Source organism: Dama dama, chromosome X, assembly GCF_033118175.1.
Source record: "Dama dama isolate Ldn47 chromosome X, ASM3311817v1, whole genome shotgun sequence".
In the NCBI taxonomy this organism is placed as follows: domain Eukaryota; kingdom Metazoa; phylum Chordata; class Mammalia; order Artiodactyla; family Cervidae; genus Dama; species Dama dama.
The window spans coordinates 100,816,635-100,840,614 of NC_083714.1; the positions used below are offsets into that span (position 1 = coordinate 100,816,635).

Here is a 23,980-nt window from a genome sequence, read left to right on the forward strand (position 1 = left end):
GGAGAGTTCCTGTATAACTCTTCACCGTGATATGTTTATCAAAACTAAGAAAACAACTTTGGTATATGACTATAAACTAAACTTCAGACTTTGTATAGACATCTGAGTCTTCCCACTATTGTCCTTTTTCTGTTCTAGGATCCAGTTCCAAATACCACCATGCATTTAAATTGTCCTTGTCTCTTTTGTGTCTTCTGGTTTATGATAGTTTCTTACTCTCCTTGTTTTTCATAACCTTGACAGTTTTGAGATGTACTATAGAATATCCCTCAATTTGGATTTGTCTGAAGTTTTCCTCATAATTAGACTGGGGTTGGTCTTGGAAAGAATACCACAGAGTTGAAGTGCCATTTCCATCACATCATATCAGGAGTATGTGATATCCCTATGACATCCCTGATGATGTTGACTTTCACCACTTAGTTAAGGTAGTGTTTGCCAGATTTCTCCACTATAAAGTTGCTATTTTTTTCCCTTTTCACTCTCTTTTCTTTGAAAGAATTTAGCTCACCATCAAGGAGAAGGAAATAAATTAAGCTGCACCTCTGGAAGGGGGTGTAATTACATATAATATCTGGAATTCTGTAAAAAAGATTTATTTCTAAAAAAAAATTTAAAAAAGATTTATTTCTTTTCCTTTGTTTGCCTACCTATTTATTCAGTTGCTTGCTTATATCAGTATGAACTGAACTGATATATATTTGTTTAATAATTTGAGTTATAAATCCAATACTGTTATTTGTCCCGTGGCTCAAATTGTTCCAGCTTTAGCCACTGGAGGCTCTTTTAGTTTGGCTTCTGTGTCCCTTTGACATGGCCCCCATCCTTTTGTTTTTAAGTACTTCCTTATTTGCCAACTCTACAAGATACTCTCTACTTATCTTTTATTTTCCTGCCCCAACCCCAACCCCAGAATTGACCATTTCTCAAAGAGCCCTGCTTCCTTTTGAGATGTCTATATATTCTTTTGTGTTTTCTATGTTGACTGCCATATCAGCTATTAATAATGACAGTTTTGTTTTTTCCTTTCCAATCTTCATGCTTTTATTTTTCTTGTGTTACTGAGATGCCCAGGACCACCAGTACAATGGCAAATAGAAAAGATGGCCATGGGCTTCCTTGACTTGTTGGCTATTTTAGAGGAAACACCACTAACTTTTCCATAGTAAGAATGATATTTGCTGTAGATTCCTACAGGTTTTATCAGATTAAACAAGTTCCATACTGTTCATCTATGATAAGAAGTTTTTGTTATTGTTTTTAAATCATGAAAGTGTATTGTAATCTTTATCCAATACATTTTCTGTTTCTTAGGATGATTATATTTTTTCCCTCCAATAATCCAATGATGTGATAAATGACATTTATAGATTTTCTGCATGTTAGACTACATTTGCATTTCTGGTGTAAATACAACTTGGTCATGATCTTTTCCTTTTTATATGATACTAGATTCAGTTTGTTAATATTTTGTTTAGGATTTCTGTATCCGTGTTCATGAGTTAAATCAGTCTTTGATTTTCCTTCCTCAGGCTGTTTTTATTTGCTTTTGGCATCAAGTCCTGCTTGCATCATAGAATGAGTCAGTGTTCCCTCGTTTACAATATTCTGGAAGATGCTATTGGAATGATCTGTTTGGTAGAATTCTCCTGTGAAACCACTTTTGTCTGGTGTTTTCATTATTAATATTAAGTGAATATTAAACTTTAAATATTTTCAAATTTTTTAATTAAAAACTTGAAATTTGCTTCCTTAACATGTTTATTTTATATCAAGTTTTATGCTTGAAATGGCTACACACAAATCCTGATCAAGACTTTTTAATGAAGTGTTCTTCAAATTCTTAACAGTCACCAATAAAAATCTTTTTTTGTACAATTAGGTGATAAAGTATTTAAAACCAACTTTTAAGTTGTTTAAAAATGTTTAATAAGTGAAATGATATCTAACAACTTTTGTTTCACTGACAAATATATTTTTAAAACTTTCTTGTGATAATGTGATTAGATTTCAAATCCAATTGAACTCTTTGTATTAACTGTTTCAAAATAATGATGAAGCTCTTATTTGCAGAACATGCATCATTGTTAGAACCATCACCCTGCAGCTAGCTTGGACACCATTAAAAGGGCTCATCAGCTGCAAACGGATAGAAGTATCTGATATCTGAAGACAGTTTCAGGGCTTCTCCTTGGAGCTACATTCTCCAGAAGCCCCTGCTTGGCCTCCCTGCACCCAGCCCCACTCCATCCAGTCACAACTTGGGTCGTGTGTGGTATTTCTTGGCAACTGGAACATAGACTTCTCCAGCAGCTCCACAGGCCCCTTGCCCTCAGTGAGCAGAAGACTACAGAAGCTGGCTACTGAAGAGGCCGTCCAAGTCTTAGAGCTCCTCATTGGCCCTGCTTAGCACAGTGCTGTAACTGAGTGCTGGATGTTAGTCGTTCATGCTCACCACCTTTAGGGACTGCAAAGGGATTTGTCAGACCCCATTTCACTAAGGGCCACCCTCTAAGGATCTCAACAGGAGGCTGTCCATAGAGAGAAGTGGCCTGCCTAGGGTCTCCACTGCCTTAGGTCCTATGTGGACACTCCAGATCTAAGGGGATTAGTATTTTTTCACCTACCTGTCATCCACTTATCAACTGGGAAATTTCGTCTCCTGTTATTTTTTGTTCTTGTGTTTGTTTTTTAGTAGGAAGAGTTTTATCTATTGCTTCAATTCCTTTAGTAGTTAGAGGACTAGTCAGGATTTCTTTTTCATCTTGAATTTATTCTACTAAGTTATAGTTTTCTGGGAATTGGTCCATTTTTTCTGCCTTCTCAAGTTTATTAGCATTAAGTTTCCTTATTTTTTTTTATTTTCTGCTGTATACAATCTGTAGTTATGTCTCCTTTTTCATTGCTAATATTGGTAATTTGTGCCTTCTCACTTTTTTTCTTGATCAATCTCACCAGAGGTTTGTCTATTTTATTAGTCTTTTCAAAGAACCAGCTTTTGGCTTTGTTGCTCCTCTCTATTTTGTCTTTGTTTTCTATTTCTTTAATTTCTGCTCTTATCTTTTTTGATCTCCTTCCTTCCACATTTTTTGGATTTATTCTGTTGTTATTTTTCTAATTTCTTAAATTTGACACTGAGCTCATTAATTTTCAACCTTGCTTGTTTTCTTATTTGCACATTTAAGGACATAACTTTCCCTCTAATTACTGCTTTTCTACAAGTTCAGACATGTTATATTTTGCAACTGTTTGGTTCCAAGTACTTTGGCATTTCCATCATGGTTACTTTTTTGACTTGTGAGTTATTTAGAAGTGTGTTTCTAAATATTTGGAGATTTAAAAATTTATCTCTGTTACTGAAGTCTGTCTTAATTGCATTATAGTCAGGATGTGATCTGTGTGATTAAAAACTGATATTTATTGAGACTTGTTTTATGGCTTAGTAGTGATCAATATTTTTGAATGTTTCCTATGTGCTTTATAAGAATGTATGTTCTCTAATTGTTGAATACAGAGTTCTATATAAGTCTGTTATCAAATTTGTTCATTGTATTATTCACATTTTCTATATATAAACTGAATTTTTGGTCATAATATACCAATAATTGTAAGGTGTATTAATATGCAGTTATGATGGTGATTTGTTTATTTCTCCTTGTAGTTCTTTTTTTCTTTTAGTTATTTTTGAGAGTATTTTATTAGGAATATTCAAATTAAGAATTGTTATATATTCCTGGTAAGCATGTAATGACCCTCTCTATTCCTGATAATGCATTCTTCCTGTTTTATCTCACATTAATACAGCAACACAAATTTTTCTTCTTGTTAGGATTTGTGTGGTATATAATTTTCCATCCTTTTACTCTTCAACATTTTCATGCCTTTATACTTTAATTATATCTCTTGGGAATAGCATATAGCTGGACCTTTTAAGAAGTCTGATCTAATGATCTCTTTTTTAATGATGACTTTAGTCTGTTTACATTTATTGTGATATATTTTGACTTGTTTCTACCACCATAATTTTTAACCTCTATTTCCTACTACCACCTTTTTGATGCTTCATTTTCCTCCTTTTTTTGCCTGCTTTTTTAGTTTTAAAATTTGTTTGTTTGCTTTTTCGATTATTTTTTTCCTCCCTGCTCTTTGGAATTTGCCTGTTTTTTCCCATTCTTTCTGTGGTTATCCTTGAAATTTTACCATGCATGTTTAACTTACAAGGTTTAAAGTTGAACATTATTTTAACCTCCCTCTTGAAGAATTCAGGAACCTTTGAAGCCTTCAACTCTAGTCATTCCTATCTTAACTACATGTTATTTTTTTGAGTATGTTTGTTTGTTCCTTTTTCTCCCCTAACCTTACTAATATAACATCATTAGTATATTTTACATAGATAGTTGTGTTCGGATTTACATGCATACATTCTTGCATCTCAGACATCATTCTGGGATCATTTTCCTTCATTATGATTACAGTGTTTAACTGCTCTTACAGTACATGTCTGTTGGTGTTAAATTCTCCTAGTCATTATTATATGTGAATTTATTTATTCTCATTCTTAAAAGATAGTTTGTTATAGGTAATATTAGAAGTCCACTATCTGTCTAATTGCTATTTTTTCTCTTTTCTTGGGGGTTGGATATTCATGGGATTCTGCAGTTTCATTCTATCAGTGTTTACATATGTTTTTCTTTTTTATTATTATACTTTGGAGATGTTCTTCATGCCTCTGGGTTTATGTTTTTCATAATTTCTGGGAACTTCTCAGCCTTGTCTCCAAATATTGCCTGTCTTCCATTCTTTCTATATTTTCTTTCTCAGAATTCAGTTGGTCATATTTTGGACCTCCTCATTCTATCTTCCATATCTCATAATGTCTCATTGATATTTTCTATTGTCTTGTCTTCCTGAACTTCATTCTAGGCAATTTCTTTAGCTATGTCTTTTAGCTTATTGATTCTCTCTTCAACTCTGTCTGATCTGCTGTTTAATCTGTCCACTGAGTTTTTTATTTCAAGAATTATATTTTTCACTTATACAAACTTCATATATTTCACTTTCTAATCTTCCCAGTCATCCCTAATAGTCTCTTGTTGCTTTCTCATCTTTGTGATTGCATTTATTATTTCTTTAAACATTTTATACAATTATTATTCAACCAGTAATCATTGTTTGTCTAAGTATGGCATTATAAATATTGTTCACATCCAACTACATAGTACAGTTGGATTACATATCCTCTGTTGTATGCCTTTTTGTTTTCTTAGTAACTGGTTTTTTTTTTTCTTTTGCCTAGTGTTCTAATACCATTACTAGTTCTTCTCTGAAATTCTTTTTAAAATTCATATCAGATCATGTCCCTCCTTTGCTCAAAATTCTCCCATAGCTCCCAGCTCCCTTAGAATAAAAGCCAAAGCCCTCACCATGGCCCAAAAGTCTTTACACAACCTGGTCCCCATCACCTCTCTGATCTTCCACTCTCCCCATCACTCACTGTTCTCCAACCACATTGTATTCCTTAAGCATGTCAGGTATCTCCCCCCACCAACTTCAGAGCCTTTGTACTTGCTAGTCTCACATCTAGAATACTCTTCTTCCCAGATAATCTGATGACTTACCCACCCACTTCCAGTATGCTCAAATGTCACCTCCCTAGAGAAGCATTCCCTGACTGACATATCTAAAATAACCCCATTCACCAGCACTTTCTATCCCCTTATCCTCCTCTATGTTATATTTTTCTACAAATCACTGATGACCAACTGATATATTTATTTACTGTGATCAGTGTTTGTCTCTCCACAATAGACTGTAAGCTGCACAAAGCAAGGACTGTTGTTTTGTCCATAGTTGTCTCTCTAGTGTTAAGAATAGTGCATAGTCATATTTAATGGACATTCAATAAATATTTTTGGAATAAACTGAGTGAATTAATTAATGAATTAATGTGGAGGATAAAGGGAGAAATGCATTGAGAACTCAACTAGGCATGAAGGCCTTTCGTGTCATGCAAAGGAGCTTGAGTGTTATTGTTCAGAAGGGTAGGGGCTGTAAAAAAAGCAGTGAGGATAGCTCCTGGATTCTTTTGAGAAGCAAGTTCAGAGTTGATAGGGTAGTAACAAAACCCCATCTTTATGACTGGCTCTATACCCTGGGCTCTTGAAGGTAAACCAGCCTCTTTCTCAAACAGCCCTCAAACTGCTGTGTTGTCATGCCTACCTGTTTACTTGGTGAAAACCAAAGCCCCTGCTCTGATTAGGCCTTTTGGTCCCAGCTAGGATCCTCCTTTCTCCAGCCTGTGAGAGACTGTTTCTTCGTCCTCAGGCCAAGCCGATCACCCCCATTAGACTTTTTCTGTAGTACTTAGGTTGGGGGTGGTGGTACAGCAGCTGGTATAAAGCCTGGAACATAGTAAGTGCTGTCATAATGATGGACACTTCAGGGAGGTAAGTTTCAGTTCAGAAAATTTTTTTCCATTGTAAAGGCTACAACAGGTTGTGAGGTGTTTTTTTTGTTTTATTTTATTTTATTTTATTTTTTTTCCCTTTATTTATTTATTTTTTTTCAGTGGGTTTTGTCATACATTGATATGAATCAGCCATAGATTTACATTTTTTAATCCTGGCCTTTCCCCTAACCCCCTTGTGGGCCAGCATGGCTCCAGTGTTTTTGTCTACCCATGACTCTTTAGATACTAATTCTGTTTAATGTGTAGCCTACTCCCCTGGCTTTTTGTAACACACTGATTTCATCAGAATGCTGTCAATACACACAGGTCCCTGTGGCATACCCCTAGAGACATCCTCTCTGGGCCAACATCAGTTCATTAATCATTGTCACATTGGTTTTAACCAGCCAACTAGTTATACGTTCACTGCAGCAAAGTTGACAGGACACCTAGTACGTATCAGGCCTCCTGTCCCGCATTGAGGACACAGAGATGAACAGGTGTGTTCTCAGACACACAACCATCATCTCAGGGCAGTGGTCAATACAGTGATAGTGATGATACAAGAGACTGTGAGAGACCCTATCGAACACACCAACCCAGCTCAGGGTACCAAGGAAGGTTTCATTGGAAGAGGTGGTATGTGAACTGACTCTAAAAAAGATGAGTAGGAATCTTCTAGTGACTAGCAAGAGGAGAGGAAGGCAGTCCAGGCAAAATGTACAGCATGGGCAAAGGCCCAAAGATGGGAAACAATGTGCTGTACACCAACCTAATTGCATTCACTGTTCACCTTTTTTTCTATGAGATCATTCTAGGAGACCAAAATTCTGACATGAGGAGTTTGTGCTAATCTGTTAACTCCAGAAAAGCAGTGAAAAGTTGGTTGGACACGACTGTCCTCAAACTTGTCCATACCAGCTTCCAACGTTCGTGTATTCCTTAAATAGATGATAGTGTTTATATTACCTGCTTCCTTTGTACCTCCCCTGGGGTTGGGGTCAGTCCCACTGTCCTGGAGGTTGTGGAGTCTCCCTCAACAACTTGTATAAAGATCTCATGGAGAGGAGTTTTTCTGACTCCTGATATCAACCATGGCATAAAGACTATTCATCTTTCAGGGAATGGACAGGGCCTGCCTGCCTGTCTTGTTCTCGGACATTAGGGTTAACCTCCTCTAGGATTAATTCATACCTCTAATAATCTAGGACAAGTTGGTTGTAGAGTCTGGCAAGCCTAGTTTCAAAGTATGGAGCCCCCATATCTTGGTTGTGTGACCTTAGCCATGTCACCTGTCCTTTCTTTAAGTGTCAGTTTACTCATCAGTAAAATGAGTTGAATACTCACCTTGAATAGTTGTGGGTGTTAAAGCATATGTGAGGTACTTGGCAGCTGACCACTATTTATTGAACACCAGTATTAAAGGGAGAATGGCCTAGTGGTTAAGAACATGAGCTGAAGATCCGGACCAACCTGGATTTGGATTATAGCTCAACTACTTACAAACATTGGGACCTTGGTCAAGTTTCCTAACCTTTTTAAAAACCTTAGTAAAATGAACTTACTGCACCTACCTCAGAGTATGTTCTTGTAGCAGGATTTATATGTGAGGTGGGAGCCTTCACAAACCTTGGACCCCTCCCCAGCCTGCCCTCTCAAGAGACTCCCCCCCTCCCCAGGGGACCTACCTTTAGCTTCCCCCTCTCTAAGGCTAACAAAGAGGACTGAGCTGGCCCCTCAGAGCCACAGGGCTACCTTGTTATAGGAGCTTTCTTATGTTAATTGGCTGTTGCATTTCTGGAATTAACCCAACATTTTCATCTTATGTTAAATCTTTTTTTACTCATACTAGATTTGTTTTGCTAATAAATTCTTTAGGATTTTCACACCTTTGGTCATCCACCATATTTGTCTGGTCAAAGTTATTAGAGGGCTCATCCAGTAAATAAATTAGTTGGTCCAGTCCATCTAATTTCTCAAATTAATTGTATCCTCTTGTTGTGTAATTTCTGCTTTATCTTTTATGTTGTTCATATTATTTATTTGTGCCTTTTCTCTCTTTCTTGATTAGTCCCTCCAGAGATTTTCTAGTGGTTAGTCTAGAAAATTTACCATAAATATTCGGTGTAAAGTCTAAACAGTATCCTAATCCCCCACCCCAAACAATTCAAGGATTTTATCAAATACTAATGTCTCCCAATTTACATATTATGTTTGTCTACTATTTTAGTTCTTTCTTTTCTAAGGGAGATGTATGGACACTAACAATATTATTTTGTGCAGTCAGTGTTTAAATAATTATTTACTATTTTATTTGCTCACCCTCCTTCTTAAACCTCAGATCTCCTTTTTGGGGATAAGTTTCCTTCTTGAAATACATACTTTAGATCCTCTAGTGCAGACCTCTTAACAGGAAGCTGTCTGAATCTGTATTTATCTGTAAATGTGTTTATTATATTTTATTCTTCTTGAAAGATAAGTTTTGCTGGTCCCCAATTCCGATTTACCTCTTTTTCTCTTAGCACTTATAAAATATTATGGCACTGTCTTTTGGTTCCAACTGTTGCTGTTAAGAAGTCTGTTGTCAGTTTTCATTTTTTTTTTCAGGTGTTCTTTTTCTCTGGCTGTTTTGAAGATCCTTCTTTAATTGTTGCATAACTCTAAGGGCTTTTCATCGTTGTTGTTCTTTGAATGTTTCTTTGTACAGCTTCTTGATCTTGCTTCATGAATGCAGTATTTTTTTCTTGTCACTCTGAGGACATTAAATAATAGTGTCTTTCAAAAAAAGTGTTCTTTTCCTTGCATAGTTTTTGTTTCTAAGTATATGTATTTGGGTATCAGTGAGAAACTTACTGGCTACCAGATGTGGCCAGAGGCATCACACATACCAAAGACATAACATATTCTGAAGACTTAGAGTTTATATGATATCGAGGGAGGGGCTCCATTACTGTGCAAGCATGCGTCAGTGCCACAGTTGTCACTTGATAGCATGGTAGTGCAGTGTACTCTGAAACCAGACTGCCTGGGTTCAAATCCTAGATCTGCCATTTCATAGCTGGACAAGTCATTTAATCTCTATATTCTTTAGTTTTATCTTCTATAAAAATGTGGATATTAAAAAAAATGTGGATATTAATAGTACTTACTTCACAGAGTTATTGAGGGTATTAAATGAGTAAATATATCTAATGTGTTTAGAATAGAGACTGGCAGGTAGTAAGCACTCTTAGAAACAAAAACTATTCTCAAAAAACACAAATTTGGGAATTTAGAGAAGTTATTTGGGTACTTTAGGCTGTGGGATATCAAGTTCATTAGGCAGTCAGAATGGTTTAGGATTCTTCAATGGGAAAACAGGAAGCAGGCTTTAAGGTTAAACCCCTCTTGAGAGGTGACCCACATTGGCTATTTCCTCATTGGACCAGAACAATACCAAATGGGGGAGCACTGATAGTAAGGATTAATCTAGGGTAAGTAAGTAAGTAAGTAAGTAAGTGTTAGTCGCTCAGTCGTGTCTGATTCTTTGCGACCCCATAGTCTATAGCCCGCCAGATTCCTCTGTCCATGGAATTCTCCAGGCAAGAATATTGGAGTAGGTTGCCATTCTGTTCTCCCACGGATCTTTCTGACCTAGGTATCTAGCCCGGGTCTCCTGCATTGCAGGCAGCTTCCTTACTGTTTGAGCCACCAGGGGAGGCAATCTAGGGTAAGGGATTTCCTAAGCATTTAATAATTCTCTTTTGGAACTAAGCTGTCAGGTACTGAGAGGCTTTTTAAAGGGTGTGATGGCTCTTCAGGTTGAGGACATGAATCTGTTGGAAAGCAAGTTTACTGTCAGGAGTTGAGTCACACTCTCAGAGGTAGGACTGACCACATCAGAAATGCTTTCAGTCTTTGTTCTAAATTCTTATGGGCCCCCCTCTGAGTTTAGGGAAATTCCCAGCCTTAGTAACTATCTCAGACACTAGAAATCTAGAGGATATGAACAGGAGGAGTGAGTCATACTGAAATTAAGTGCTTGGTGGGGAGGCAAATTTGAGGAAAGTGTCAAAAGTGAAAGTTCAAGAAATGCAAGAATTGTAAACAGGATTTTATCCAATCAAATCCAACAATATATTTTGAAAGATAACCAAGTGGAATTTATCTCAGGAATGCAGGGCTGACTTAACATTAGAAAATCAGTCATTGCAATTCACCATGTTAACAACCCCCCTCCAAACCCTATATGATTATTGCAATAAATGCAGAAAAACATTTGACAAAATCCAATATCCATTCCTGATTTAAAAAGAAAACCACTGGCAAACTAGGAATGTAAGGGAACCTCTCAACCAGACATAGAGCATTTACAAAAAATCCACAGCTGACACTATGTTTAGTGGTGAAAGACTGAAAGGTTTACCCTCCAACATCAGAGACGACACAAGGATGTCTGGTTTCATCACTTCTGTTCGGCATTGTACTGGAGGTTCTTGCCAGTGCAATCAGGTAAGAAAAGAAAAAAGAGAAGAAAAGGCAAGACATTCAGATGGGAAAGGAGGAAGTTAAACTATATTTTTATAGTTATATCAAACTATATTTTTTATAGAAGATGTGACTATCTGTGTAGAAAATCTAATTGAATCTACCGAATAACAACAAACTACTAGAACTAATAATTCCCCAAGTTGCAAGATACAAGATCAATATACACAAAACAATTGTATATACCAACTGTATATAGCAGTGAACAATTGGACATAGAAATTTTTAAAATTTCAGCATAATAACATCTAAAAATATGAATTAGGAATATTTCTGACAGAAAGACCTGTACACCTATATTGCTGAAAGAAGACCAAATTAAATGGAAGGATACACCTTGTTCATGGGTCAGAAAACTAAGAATTGTTAAGATGTCCATTCTTCCCAAACCAATTTGTACATTTAACATAATCCCTATAAAAGTCTCAGCAGGCTTTTTTTCCTGCAGAAATGGACAAGGTGATCTTAAAATTCATATGGAGTGACTTCCCTGGTGGCCTATGATTAAGACTTTCCACTGCAAGGGGCACAGGTTTGATCCCTGGTTAGGGAACTAAGATCTTGCATGCCATGCAGCCAATAAAATTTAAAAAAATTTTTTTTAATTAAATTCATATAGAAATATAAAGGCACTGCAGAACCTGAAACAGAGTACAGAAGCTTTGGTTAGGGTCCAGCCTTCCTACAGGATCAGTGCTGTCGATAGAGCCACCATAGGAAAAACAGTAGAGGGGCCTCCACAGGATACAAACAAGCGATTTGCTGAAGTAGAAAACTGAAAAAACTAACAGGCTTAAGAAAAGATGTGCAAATGCATTGGTTATCATAAAAAAAGTACAAGATGAAATTGTGAGATTTCACTTTAGATCTCATAGATGGCCAAATTTTAGAAAGCTCAATCATGCCAACTGTGGTGCTAGAGAAGACTCTAGAGAGTCCCTTCGACAGCAAGAAGATCAAACCAGTAAATCCTAAAGGAAATCAACCCTAAATATTCATTGGAAAGACTGATGCTGAAGCTGAAGCTCCAATATTTTGGCCACCTGATGCAAAGAACTGACTCATTGGAAAAGACCCTGATGCTGGGAAAGATTGAGGGCAAGCGGAGAAGGGAGCAACAGAGGATAAGGTGGTTGGATGGCATCACTGACTCAATGGACATGAGTTTGAGCAAACTCAGGGAGAGTGAAGGACAGGGAAGCCTGGCACGCTGCAGCCCATGGGGTCGCATAGTCAGACACAACTTGGCAACTGAACAACAATCATGCCATGTCCTATAATAGGGATGTAAGGTTAAGGACCCTCATGCAATTCTAGTGATAGAAGGGACTTGGGCAGCCATCCCAGAGATGAATGTGGCAATACATAATCCAGTCAATATCCTCATGTGCCACCTGAAGAAATTCTCACACAGATCCATAACAGGTCAGGTAGGAGAATGTTTGTTATAGCATGATTTGCAACAGTGGGGAGTTGGGGTCATTCTGGTTGTTACCAGGAGATACACTCCATAGTTGGCCTTTCAGCAGTTAGATCAGTGAGTTAGGCATACACAGAGCAATACTGGTGATCTTCTATACATAGCACTGGATGAAAAATAATATGCCATAAAACAAAACACTATTCTCATAAGTTACAAATGCATGCACATATATACCAAATATACATCTTAAAAGAACTCAAAAGGGTATATTATGTGGTATGTGTTAGTCGCTCAGTCGTGTCCAACTCTTTGCGACCCCATGGACTGTACCCTGCCAGGCTCCTCTATCCTTGGGATTCTCCAGGCAAGAATACTGGAGTGAGTTGCCCTTCCCTTCTCCAGGGGATCTTCCCAACCCTGGGATCGAACCTGGGTCTCCTGCACTGCAGGCAGATTCTTATCATCTGAGCCACCAGGGAAGCCCCTTAAAAGGATATAAGTTAAACACATTCGAAGAGATGCTTGTGAGGCAGGATTTGGCATAGAATGGGAGTGTGGATAATAGGGAATAAACAAAACAAGCAAGGGAGAAAGGAAAAAAATAAACAGAAAGCATTATTCCTTTGTCTTAGTTTACCTACTCTCTGTGGTGTTCATCCTTTGGCATCTCCTCTTCACTGAGGAGGAAACAGCCCCACCTGTCCTCTGTTAACCTGGAGACAGAATGCCTAGGGGAACCTGACTCAGAGTATCTGTACTTTATCTGTGTTAATTTGACCACATGCTGCCGAAGCTCCTGCACATCCTCCCTCCAAGCACTGCATAGCCTGAATCAGATGTGGACATACATTCCACCCAACAGAAGTTATCTGCTGTCTTCTACTCTTGCCCATGCTGGGAAGTGGGGGCAGGTCATGGGGAGATGAGAAGTAGAAAAGTTAGAGGGACCCACTTCCTGTCAAAACATATTGTTACCAGACAACTAATTTTTCTGGTCTGCACAGCAGCCTGCTGGTGCCCTGACTGTGGTGAGCCATGTGTGTTTCCCTGGACTCACATGTGACCTTACCCTCTGACCGTCCCAGACTTAGCTCTCATTAACTCTTAGGGAAGCTGAAGCCAGACTATGACCAAAAGACTGTTCAGCTTACCCGCTTTTGGGCATCTTCACCCAACAGTAACTTCAGTAACCAGCTAGGTGTGTGCTGGCCACAACCATTTTCAAAACAAAGCAATATATTGTCTAGGGCAAAACTTTCAAGGAAAGCAAGAGAATGAGAACATAAAGGTCAAGATAATGGTTTCCTTGGGGGAAGGAAGATACAAAGCGGCTTCTAAAATACTGTAAAGTTCCAGTTCTGAGTCTTGGATATTTTATTACTCTTTCTTAAACTGTACAATGGCTTCCCTGGTGGCTCAGTGGTAAAGGATACACCTGCCAGTGCAGGAGACGCAGATTTGATCCCTGAGTCAGGAAGATCACCTGGAAGAGGAAATGGCAACCCACTCCAGTAGTCTTGCCTGGAAAATCTTATGGACAGAGGAGCCTGGCGGACTACAGTCGATGGGGTTGCAAAGAGTCAGACATGACTTAGCAACTAAACAACACAACAAATAGTACAAATAAGTTTGAGAAGCTTTTCTATATGTTGAATGCAGTTAAAATTTTTGAAGAAGCACAGTTTTCAACCGCAATAACATTTACACCTGACAGAACACATAGAATCAAAGAGAATCACAATAAACAAATTAGAATACTTGCCTATGGAGGCAGAGGGTTGGAAATGTAAATGGAGAATGAAGAGAAAATGGGATGCATGAATAAATAAATAAAAAGACATCCAGTCTAGTGGTCAAAAATAATGACAGTTTCCTTTACCTTCTGCCCCTGAATATTGAATATGATAAAGCAGCTGGGCCTTACAAATCTCTTCAAAATCAACAGGTGCAAAGTCAAATCACATGAAGATTATTATAACAAAGGGTTGCTACAGAAGGTTTCCCAAGGTGGAAGGTTTTGAAGGCCCCTCTGAGTGGTCATCTCTCCAAGGTTTGATTTGTGGACTCCTGCCCAGTGTTCCTGAAGGATTCCAACACAACCCTTGGTGCATCAGCCCATTTCACAATAAAACTCAAAAAACCAGTGGAGAAAGCAAGAGATTAAAGTCATGTTCTTATAAGAGCAAAAGAGGGAAAAGAAATTGCCTCTATAGTTTTAAAAACAAGAAACAAAACCTGGCAGTTGGGAAAATGAGTGCTTGTGTAAACCTCAGCCATCCTCAGCCTGGAGAAGAATCATGAGGGTAACACTGAGTCTACTCAGCTCACTCCTGGCCACAATATCTCATTTTGGCTCCTAATCCTAGCATCCCCATCTCCACTGATGGGCAAATCCTCATTTCCCCCTCAATTTTAAGGCCACCTGTTCCACCTAATCTTCCCATGCTCAGTTTGCTCATTAAACTTGTTGTTTACTGGAATTGAAATTGAGATAAAGCCAATTATCCCTAATCTTATGAAATGGCTCCCTATTACTGTGTTATGTGCCTTCCTGCCCTAACCCATGTGTCTACTAACATATCAACTAGAAATATTTTTTGCAGACTTCTCTAGTGGTACAGCAGATAAGAATCCACCTGCCAATGCAGGGGACACAAGTTCAATCCCTGGTCTGGGAAAATTCCACATGCCAGGGAGCAGCTAAGCCCACGAGCTGCAACAAAACTGAGCCTGCCAACCACAACTTAGAGAGGTTGTGCACCACAACAAAAGGTCTTGCCTGCTGCAACTAAGACTCAATGCGGTCAAATAAATATTTTTTTAAAAGAATTACAGAGCGTATAATTACCTTTCTGTCCCAAAGAGCCTGTCATCAATGTTCTCCTCAAACATGGCATCTTATTTTTCTTTTGAACTTTTTATTTTGTATTGGGATATAGCCAATTAACAATGTTGTGGCAGTTTCAGGTGAACAGCAAAGGGACTCAGCCATGTATCCATTCTCCCCAAGCCCACCCCCACCAATCCAGGCTCATGGCATCTTTTTTAAAATTATAGTTGATTTACAGTGTTGTGTTAATTTCTGCTGTACAGCAAAGTGATTCAGATACATATATGTATGTTGTTGTACAGTCACCAGGTGTGTCCAACTCCTCAAGACCCCATGGACTGCAGCACACCAGGCTTCCCTGTCCCTCACCCTTACCATCTCCTGGAGTTTGCCCAAGTTTATGTCCATTGAATCAGTGATGCTATCCAACCATCTCATCCATATATATATATATACATTCTTTAATATTCTTTTCCATTATGGTTTATCATAGGATAATGAGTATAGTTCCCTGTGCTGTACAGTAGGACCTTTTTATTATCCACTCAAACATGGCATCTTAATACCAACTCATAATCTTTGCAATAGCCTTGTCCTCCCAGTAAAAAGGCAGTTTATTCCTAAGAGCCAACAGGTCTGCCACAACATTCCAAACCCACATCACTTTAATGAATATGTCACCCCTTTCATCTCAGAGTTCTGAACCCACCTCATTTTCTCCATGCATCTATCTTAAACTCATTTGAGATTGATCTGAGCATCTCTTTGTTTCTCTTGTTTCAGGACACTCCAGTTCCCCAAAACTGCCTTCACCCACCATCAACAACTAATAACTTAGACTGTCCCTTCCCAGGCCCCAGCATCTGTAAGGAAACTAGACTGTTACGTTAGTCCTCAGTATGCCTCAGTGTCATCTTGTTAGGGGAAGCACACTGATTGAAACCGCCCACCCTGGCCAGGCACCATAGTAACCATTTGCATGAGTTTTATGACAGGAGATCCTGATAAGGAATACGGAACTAATAAGCCACCACCAGCTGGAAGAGTTTGGGAAAGGTCGAGAGGAGACACTGCCTGTCCGTCCACTTCCCAGAATCCCTCTTGCTAGCATCCATCTTGGCTGAGTGATGCATGCGCCACCAGGAAAGACTCTGAATTAGAATGATTGGCCACCCGAAAACTAATCCCATCACCATAAAACCCAAGACTGAGCCACGCGGCAGAGCAGTTCTCCTGGGTACCCTTATTCTCCTGCTCTCCACCTGGGTGCCCTTCCCAATAAAATCTCTTGCTTTGTCAGCACATGTGTCTCCTCGGACAATTCATTTCCAAGTGTTAGACAAGAGCCCAGTTTCGGGCCCCGGAAGGGGTCCCCCTTCCTGCAACAAATGGTGACTCTGCTGGGGACTCTTCTTCACTGAGACTGACATCCTGACCACTCGGGGTACTCAGGGGCCAGCTTGCCTGCCAATGGACCAGACCTAGCGGCCGCAACTGGGACCCTTTTGTCCCTGGTCTCCTCCTGACGTGGATAACTGGCCAGAGTGCCCCAACCGGTAAGGAACAAGAGACTTTATTGACCTCTCACCCCTTCCTTCTCTCTTTTCTCTCCTTAGCCATGCCTATCCTTCCCGTTTTTCTAGTCCCCCGGTCCTGGATGCAGGAATCTGGTCGAAGGGCCTCAGCTTGAGCTGAGGATTGGAGACTGATCACCTCCTCTTGGCAGAGAACTCGAATTTTCTGGTTTGGTTTCTGGTAGGGCCGAGTTCCAGTCCTCCCTTTTCTGGAAGCCCAGGGAAAAGTCCCGTAATGCCTGGGTGTCTGCAGGTGGCAGGATACGTCTGTAAGGCCACCCCGTTTGCCCCCCTTTCCCGCCTCCTCCTCCTTCTTCTTTCAACCTGGCTTCCTTTCCTCCTTTTGAAATCTTTGAAGACATCTGAAGTTTTGTGTCTCTGTAGAAGGTTTTCTGAGAGACTGTATTCTTTTTTTTTTTTTTGAGACTGTATTCTTGTATTTAAGGGAGTGTCTGATGAGGGTTTATATGTGTGTGTTTTAACTGTGTTCTGTGTTGTGATTTGTGTCGGTCATTTTGCTTTGTCTGGCCACCATTTAGACCTGCCGCCATTTTGTTAGAACTTGATTTTCTTTCCCTGTGCCTTGAGACCAGGGCTCTCAGGAACACTTATCTAGACCATCTCTAACTCCTGAGACTGAGAGAAAAAGGAAAAAAAGCCTTTTAAAATGTTATTTATTTAAATTTTATATTGTAATATCTAATTCATGACCAAACTTAGAAAATGAAGCTGGATCTTGCACTGTCTGTCTAAATATGTCTTAGTATGTCTTTGTCTTTGGGTAATATTTTTTAGGTTAATTTGTAAATGAGCTCTATTTAATTGGCTTAAAAAAAGGTAAGTGCTTACAAATCAAATAATTCTAAATTAAACAATAAATTCCAGGTTCAGGTGAACTGGGAAATATTCAGTATTAAATACCTGATATTAATGTTTGTTTGTTGACCTATCTAATATAGACATATCTTAGAGTAATTAACATCAAGTAGAATATTTTCATTGTACCTAGGTTTAATATAAGTTAAATATTATATCTGTTACAAGTTTGTCAACAAGGAAATTACCTTGAGTGAAAAAACTAAAAAATGTAAATAAGGTATGAGTTTGTATATAAACTCTATTAAGAATAATTATTCTTTAAGAATATCTGTCTACAATAGTCTCCCCAGATTGGCGTAACTTGAATTTCTAAGGATTGTGCTGTTAAGTATTGGAAGTCTATTAAATAATTAGGTCGTTTCCAAATGAAATAAGATTTTGAAACATTTACTACTAAACACTGATTTCCTTTTACAGAAAAACTAAAGAGATTTGGGACTATAAATGAATAATGTTTGATGCCATCCTAAAATGTTTTAAGAAAGCAAGGGTTTTAGAAATTATCACTGGTATTTATGCTCACCAATCTATAAAATGCTAATACAAAAGTTAGCTCTTGGTTGCTAAAGGAAAGCAGGAAGTGTGCTTTCAGTAAAAAAAAAAAGGTATGAAAAAATACTAAAAAGAGTTATGCATGATCAGGATTTTCTAAAATTGGATTACAATTAGTTAGATAAATGGATTTTTTTAGGAATGACAGGTCATAAGAAAACTGGTTAGAGCCAATTAGGTCCAAGGTGGCGGAGCTGACTTTCACTATACCTTGAGCCTTGGTATTTACGCCCATTGTGACATATCAACAAGCTAAATGATACTCCCATCAACATTGACTAAATCTGACCAAATGTTCTAAATGCTTTTAATTGATCTTTTCAATAAAACTTCCTAAATTGAATTCTTTTGAAGTTCCTTTGACCTCTAGCTAACTTTGGGGTGCTTCAGAGGGCCCCTGAAACATCCCAAAGAGAGATATTAAACTGTGTTTATTTGGTTGGTTAAATTACGTGAAAAAGATTATCAAATGAGTAATAAATCTGCTCATGTTATAATGTATGATAAAATTACTAATACAGATATCCTAGAAATTATATGGAGTTCTTAACATTTTGATATGTCTTGCTGTTCTAATGAGAAACCTGATGACTTCACAAAAGTTAACAAAGGACTGAATGAACCAGCGAATATGCTTATAACTTTTATGGTTTCTATCTGAAAAATTACAGGTTTGAATCTTGTGTTTTCCGGGAGTAGGGAAAACCTTCCTCTCAAACTAATTATGAAAATAATTTGGTAAAATTATATGTTATAAACAAAACAATTATATTTTCTCTCTATCTGATTCCTCCAGAAATTTGAAACTCTTAGGTTTCCAGTAAGTTTATCAAATGAGCTAGGAAGGTTATCTCACTAACAGGTACAAAAATCTCAAGGAATTTTTGAGACCTTAAAAAGGGAAGAGTTCACCTAGATTTGTTAGGCAAAATCTGTGATAAGCCTTTGGTGTGAGTTTCCCAGCCCTGTTTTATATTAAAAGTTCAGTCTGAGATTCTATAAGTGTTTCAGCAAAATAAAAAAGTCTATAATCAATTATGGTTATATAAATCATCAGACCAAAATTAGTGAGAACAGACCTATTTTGCAAACAAACTAGCCTTAATTTGGTTGTATTTGATAAAAATGAGGGTAACTTTAGGGAGAAAAAGATATTTCAAAAAATGTTAAATCCCAATTTGTTAATGGAGGTCTGCATGTAGTAAGACTCATTTCTTGGATAGTTCTTTGCTGTTATGTGATATTAATGCAAAATTTAATTGAATTCTTAAAGAACACCCTAAGTTTGTTTTTGAAGCTTATCTCAGTAATCTATCTTTGGATGAAGATCAGATGCCTCATGACCTGCAACCAGGACTGGAAAAAGACATAATTTAAGGGACTGTCTCCAACCTGGATGGAAGGACTTTTTAATCAGGTACTCCTTACCAGCTCATGCACAATGAAACTGAAGGGAAATTAACTCTTAGATTAATTCCCACTTCCAAAGGCCCCTACACTGGATTGGTCTATAGAGAAGACAGCCGACCTGATCTCACCTTAAAATGATGCTCAAACAGAAGAAACTACACTACACCAGGATGAGAAGACAACGACATCAGAGGTAGACAGCTTGTCCAAGATGCTGGACCTGATTCGTATGATCATCTATAATGTTTTCTTGACTTCTTAGACCTTTGCATATAAATCAAATGCTTTTCTATCATAGGCCTTATCCTATGCTAGTTTTAGAAATCAATCCAATTGTTGGGTTTGTGGCCAATTACCTGTATCTAGTTCTGGGTTACCTTGGTAAATTTCTCTACTACAAGACTCTAACTGGTTGGCCCTGAGGAAATTTATTTTAAAAAAAAATTATAGTCATATTCAGGTCACTGTGATACTACCAGACAGGGTCCCCTCACTGGGCCAATTAATAATGCCTACTCTGACTCTGGCCATAAATTTGAGCCTTTTTCTATTACTCAAGCTCAATCAGAGCAACAAGAAAAGTTTCAGCAAAGGAGAAAGAAATCTCCCACAATTATGAGATGGATTTATATAGATAACACCAGGCTATGGTAATTTAGGTTTAAAGTCTCCACTGTGTTGAAAACAATTAAATCATACTAAGGATAATCAGTCTAGTAATACTAGAAAACTGGGCTATGTGCCTTATAGATGGTGGTGCCAATGTATAATTTCCCTGAAAGATAAAGATTCGTACAGAGTAGACTAAGTCAGACGACCTGGGATATACTGGGCTACATCTAATGGAAGCTCTTAAGTCTTACTTGTGACTTTACTAATACTGCTGGCTACGTTCTTTGTATTTCACCAGTTTTATAAAATTGCTGTTTCTTACAGTGCCAAATGTGTGACTGAGGCCTCTGATAGAATAATATATAGTTCCCTATGAGATCGATGATGATAACAGTGTAACTCTAGATATGAGAAAAAGCAACAAGAGGGAATGTTTTCCTGGACCAAGAGACTAGTAAGACAGGTGGTCCAGAGAATTTTGGATATTGTTTTATGGCCTAGTCCAGTAACAGCACATTGAGTGGCCTGTCAACAAAATCTTTGCCAAACCTGAGAATGGACATTCTCAGCACCATGGGATAAAATGATCATGAAATGCCCCCCTCAAAATCATGGTCAAGTTTATGAGCAAAAGGGGGCTCTGCCAACTGAAGGTTGACACTTGCCATCTACATCTACAGAGATTAAATCATGGCCACTGCAACTGCTGACTTTCAACGGCCCTGAAAGGTGTTCAAGGTGAAAATCAGGAATGAGGCACTCTGTGCTCTGAAAAAAACTGGCAGAACAGGCCTTCAGATAGTTAGATCTTTTCAGGAGATTTTATGAGTCCCAATTCTTGCATCTTCTCATACGTAGAGAAACACTGACATCATTAATGGTGACATCTGCTTTGGCTATTAAGGAAAATCTTACAATTAAAAGTCAAAATAGAGTACTCAGCTATGGTTCAGACATCCTGGGAAATAACCAGGTGTTACTACGGGTGTAATTTCAGATTAGACGTTGTATTGCTAAACACTTGAGTTTTCTGAGTCGTGTCAGGCTTAGATGCCACCATTCTCAAAACAATGTCTGCTGGAAGCTAGTAACTTATACCTTACTTTTTATAAAACTAGGCAACTGGCCACCTGGCTAAAAGTCTCCCCGAAATGCCAGGTCCAGACTGGGTTTCAGGCCTATTCTTCTAAAAAGAAAGAGATTTATTTTGTCAAGGTATCCCTCCTGCAGCTACTACTAATTGGGTCTGTTACAACAAAATGGCAGACCAAGGGATTGAGATTTTAATCATACAAGGTTCAGATCTAGGACTTGGAACTCAGGAATACTTCCAAATCAGTGTCTCTTCTCCAAGCTGAGGCAGTCCTATGCCCCATTTTGACAGGAAGTTATCACAGTCATAGTTGCCCTGTTCCCTAAATTAAAACTGAGCAAGACTCTGTGGGGTGGTGACTCTGGAGTACAGATCTGCTGTGTGTTCTCCATTTCTTATCTATAGGATATAGGCTTCATTCAGCCTCCTTGACCTTCCCTGAGTTCCAAAGGGTGGATTCAAACAATTGCTAATCAGGGAAGGGAGGGAATACAGAAACAGAGGAGAAACAATCAAATGGTGGTACAGCCTTGAGACAGGGTCCTATTTCCTACCCAAAGAAATATGCATAACAATGTCTTTTGAGTTCTTCTACAGAACTGGAGCCCCCACTTAGGTGGAGGATGGTAACTTCAGACTAAACACAAGATTCCTGGAGCACAGCTCTGTTGCTTCACCACCAGCCAATCAAGAAAAAAAAAAAAAAAGTCACAAACCCTGCAGCCCTCACCCCAAATGTTGCCTCCTGTTTCTGGGGACCAGTGATGACCATCCTGTTAGGTCTCCTGTTTGGCCCCTGTCTATTTCTTCTCTGAGAGGTGCCAACAGTGTCAAACTAAATTGCTGTTATTACAAGAGTGAAAGCTGGTTTCAGATATGGAACACCCCAATTTAGATCAGGTAGAGAGAGACTTCTGCTCTGCTAGGCAGGCCTACCCCCAGGCACAGCAGGAAGAAGTTACAGAAGAAAGAGACCTCCGCCCCAATTCCCAAGAAGCATCTTGAGTATGAAGTCTCTCAGGGGGGAGTTGTTAGGGGAAGCACACTGATTGAAACCACCCACCCTGGCCAGGCACCATAGTAACCATTTGCATGAGTTGTTTTATGACAGGAGATCCTGATAAGGAATAATAAGCCACCACCAGCCAGAAGAGTTCGGGAAAGGTCGAGAGGAGACACTGCCTGTCCGTCCACTTCCCAGAATCCCTCTTGCTAGCATCCATCTTGGGCGAGCGATGCGTGCGCCACCAGGAAAGACTCTGAATTAGAATGATTGGCCAAAGACCACCCGAAAACTAATCCAATCACCATAAAACCCAAGACTGTGAGCCACGCGGCAGAGCAGTTCTGGATAGCCTTACTCTCCTGCTCTCCACCTGGGTGCCCTTCCCAATAAAATCTCTGTCAGCACATGTGTCTCCTCGGACAATTCATTTCCAAGTGTTAGACAAGAGCCCCGTTTCGGGCCCTGGAAGGGGTCCCCCTTCCTGCAACAGTCTGAGAGCAGGAAGTCTCAACTCATCAGACCCAATGTACCTTCTACTTACCTGAAATGAAATTTGCTACTAATGGAACCCACCTACACAGTTCTTAAAAATCAAGATAATGCACTAACTTCAACATAAAAGGAATATATCAAATGATTTTCTGCATCAATTGAGCTAATCTTATGGTTAATTCAATTGATGCAGAAAAATCTAAAGGCTTTTGTCCTTTAGACCATTTATATGGTAATGTTTGATGTTCCTTGTCAGGAAGCATTTAACAAGAGGCTTCCTGTGTGCTGTTTTGGATCTGTCAGGAACCCTCTGGCCCTTATTGATTCCTGAATATTTAGGAATTAAGAGGAGAGGCACGCCTTTCCCGGGGCTGAAGAATCCAGGCATTTCTCATTACGGTGATAAGTACTCTCTTCCTTTTTATGAGCCATATGGTTAAAGGTGATTGTTTGCAACTCTCTCTTTGATAGGGATCATCTTATGTTTTGTAAGTCTGGAATTTTAATCTTTATCTTTGCTGAGATTACAGTATGTAGGCCCACACCATGTTGATTAAAACACCATTGCTCCATCAGAGCTTTGGTCCCCGTGTCCTCTCTCTCTCTCTTTCTCTTTCTGGCTAATTCCTTGGAGTGCAGAGGCCCGCTGAGCTCACTTTCTTGTCCGAGCTTCTAAGACCCTCTCGAGAAGGCGCACTGCGCCTTCACCCACTCGAGAGGGCGCCTGGTGCCTACGTGCAGCAGCACGGGCCCTAAGAACAGGACTCTATTGGCTTTCCGCGTAAACCAGGGGATGTCAGCCCCTCTCTCTCTCTCTTACTCTCCGGACCACCAGGTTCCGGTCCATTAAAGGACCAACAGTTCCTGGGGTAAACTCTACCTGGTAATAATCTATATTTTTGAATACACTGTTAATGTCTGTTAGCTAACATTTTTGGGGGATTTTCATTTCATAAATGAAACAGCCCTAGAATTTTCTTTTCATGGGTTCTTATCTGGTTTTTCAATCTAGGTTGCACTAAGCTCAAAAAATTAAATGGATAAGTTTCACTCTTTTGTTATTATGCATAAGATCAGAAACTTGAAAGTTTGCTACAATTCACCTACAAAATCAAGTAGTGTTTTGGAGGAGAG

General features: G+C 38.9%; 1 protein-coding gene across 4 annotated transcripts in view; it reads left to right on the top strand.

Moving 5' to 3' along the window:
- KANTR (KANTR integral membrane protein) overlaps nucleotides 1-22,746 on the top strand; it is a 40,507-nt gene extending 17,761 nt beyond the window's left edge. The window contains exons 3-4 of one of the 4 annotated variants that reach the window (XR_009692096.1): nucleotides 16,012-16,784; nucleotides 19,561-22,746. Coding sequence is in view for 2 of the 4 variants with exons in the window: in XM_061138027.1 (XP_060994010.1) it covers nucleotides 2,888-3,118 (231 nt within the window). In the remaining 2 variants the exon portion in view is untranslated. Of the gene's footprint in view, nucleotides 1-1,532; nucleotides 8,530-16,011 lie in introns of those variants that run through there. The other 3 variants (XR_009692095.1, XM_061138027.1, XM_061138025.1) reach the window with 3 other exon arrangements.
- The last annotated feature ends 1,234 nt before the right edge of the window (nucleotides 22,747-23,980 follow it).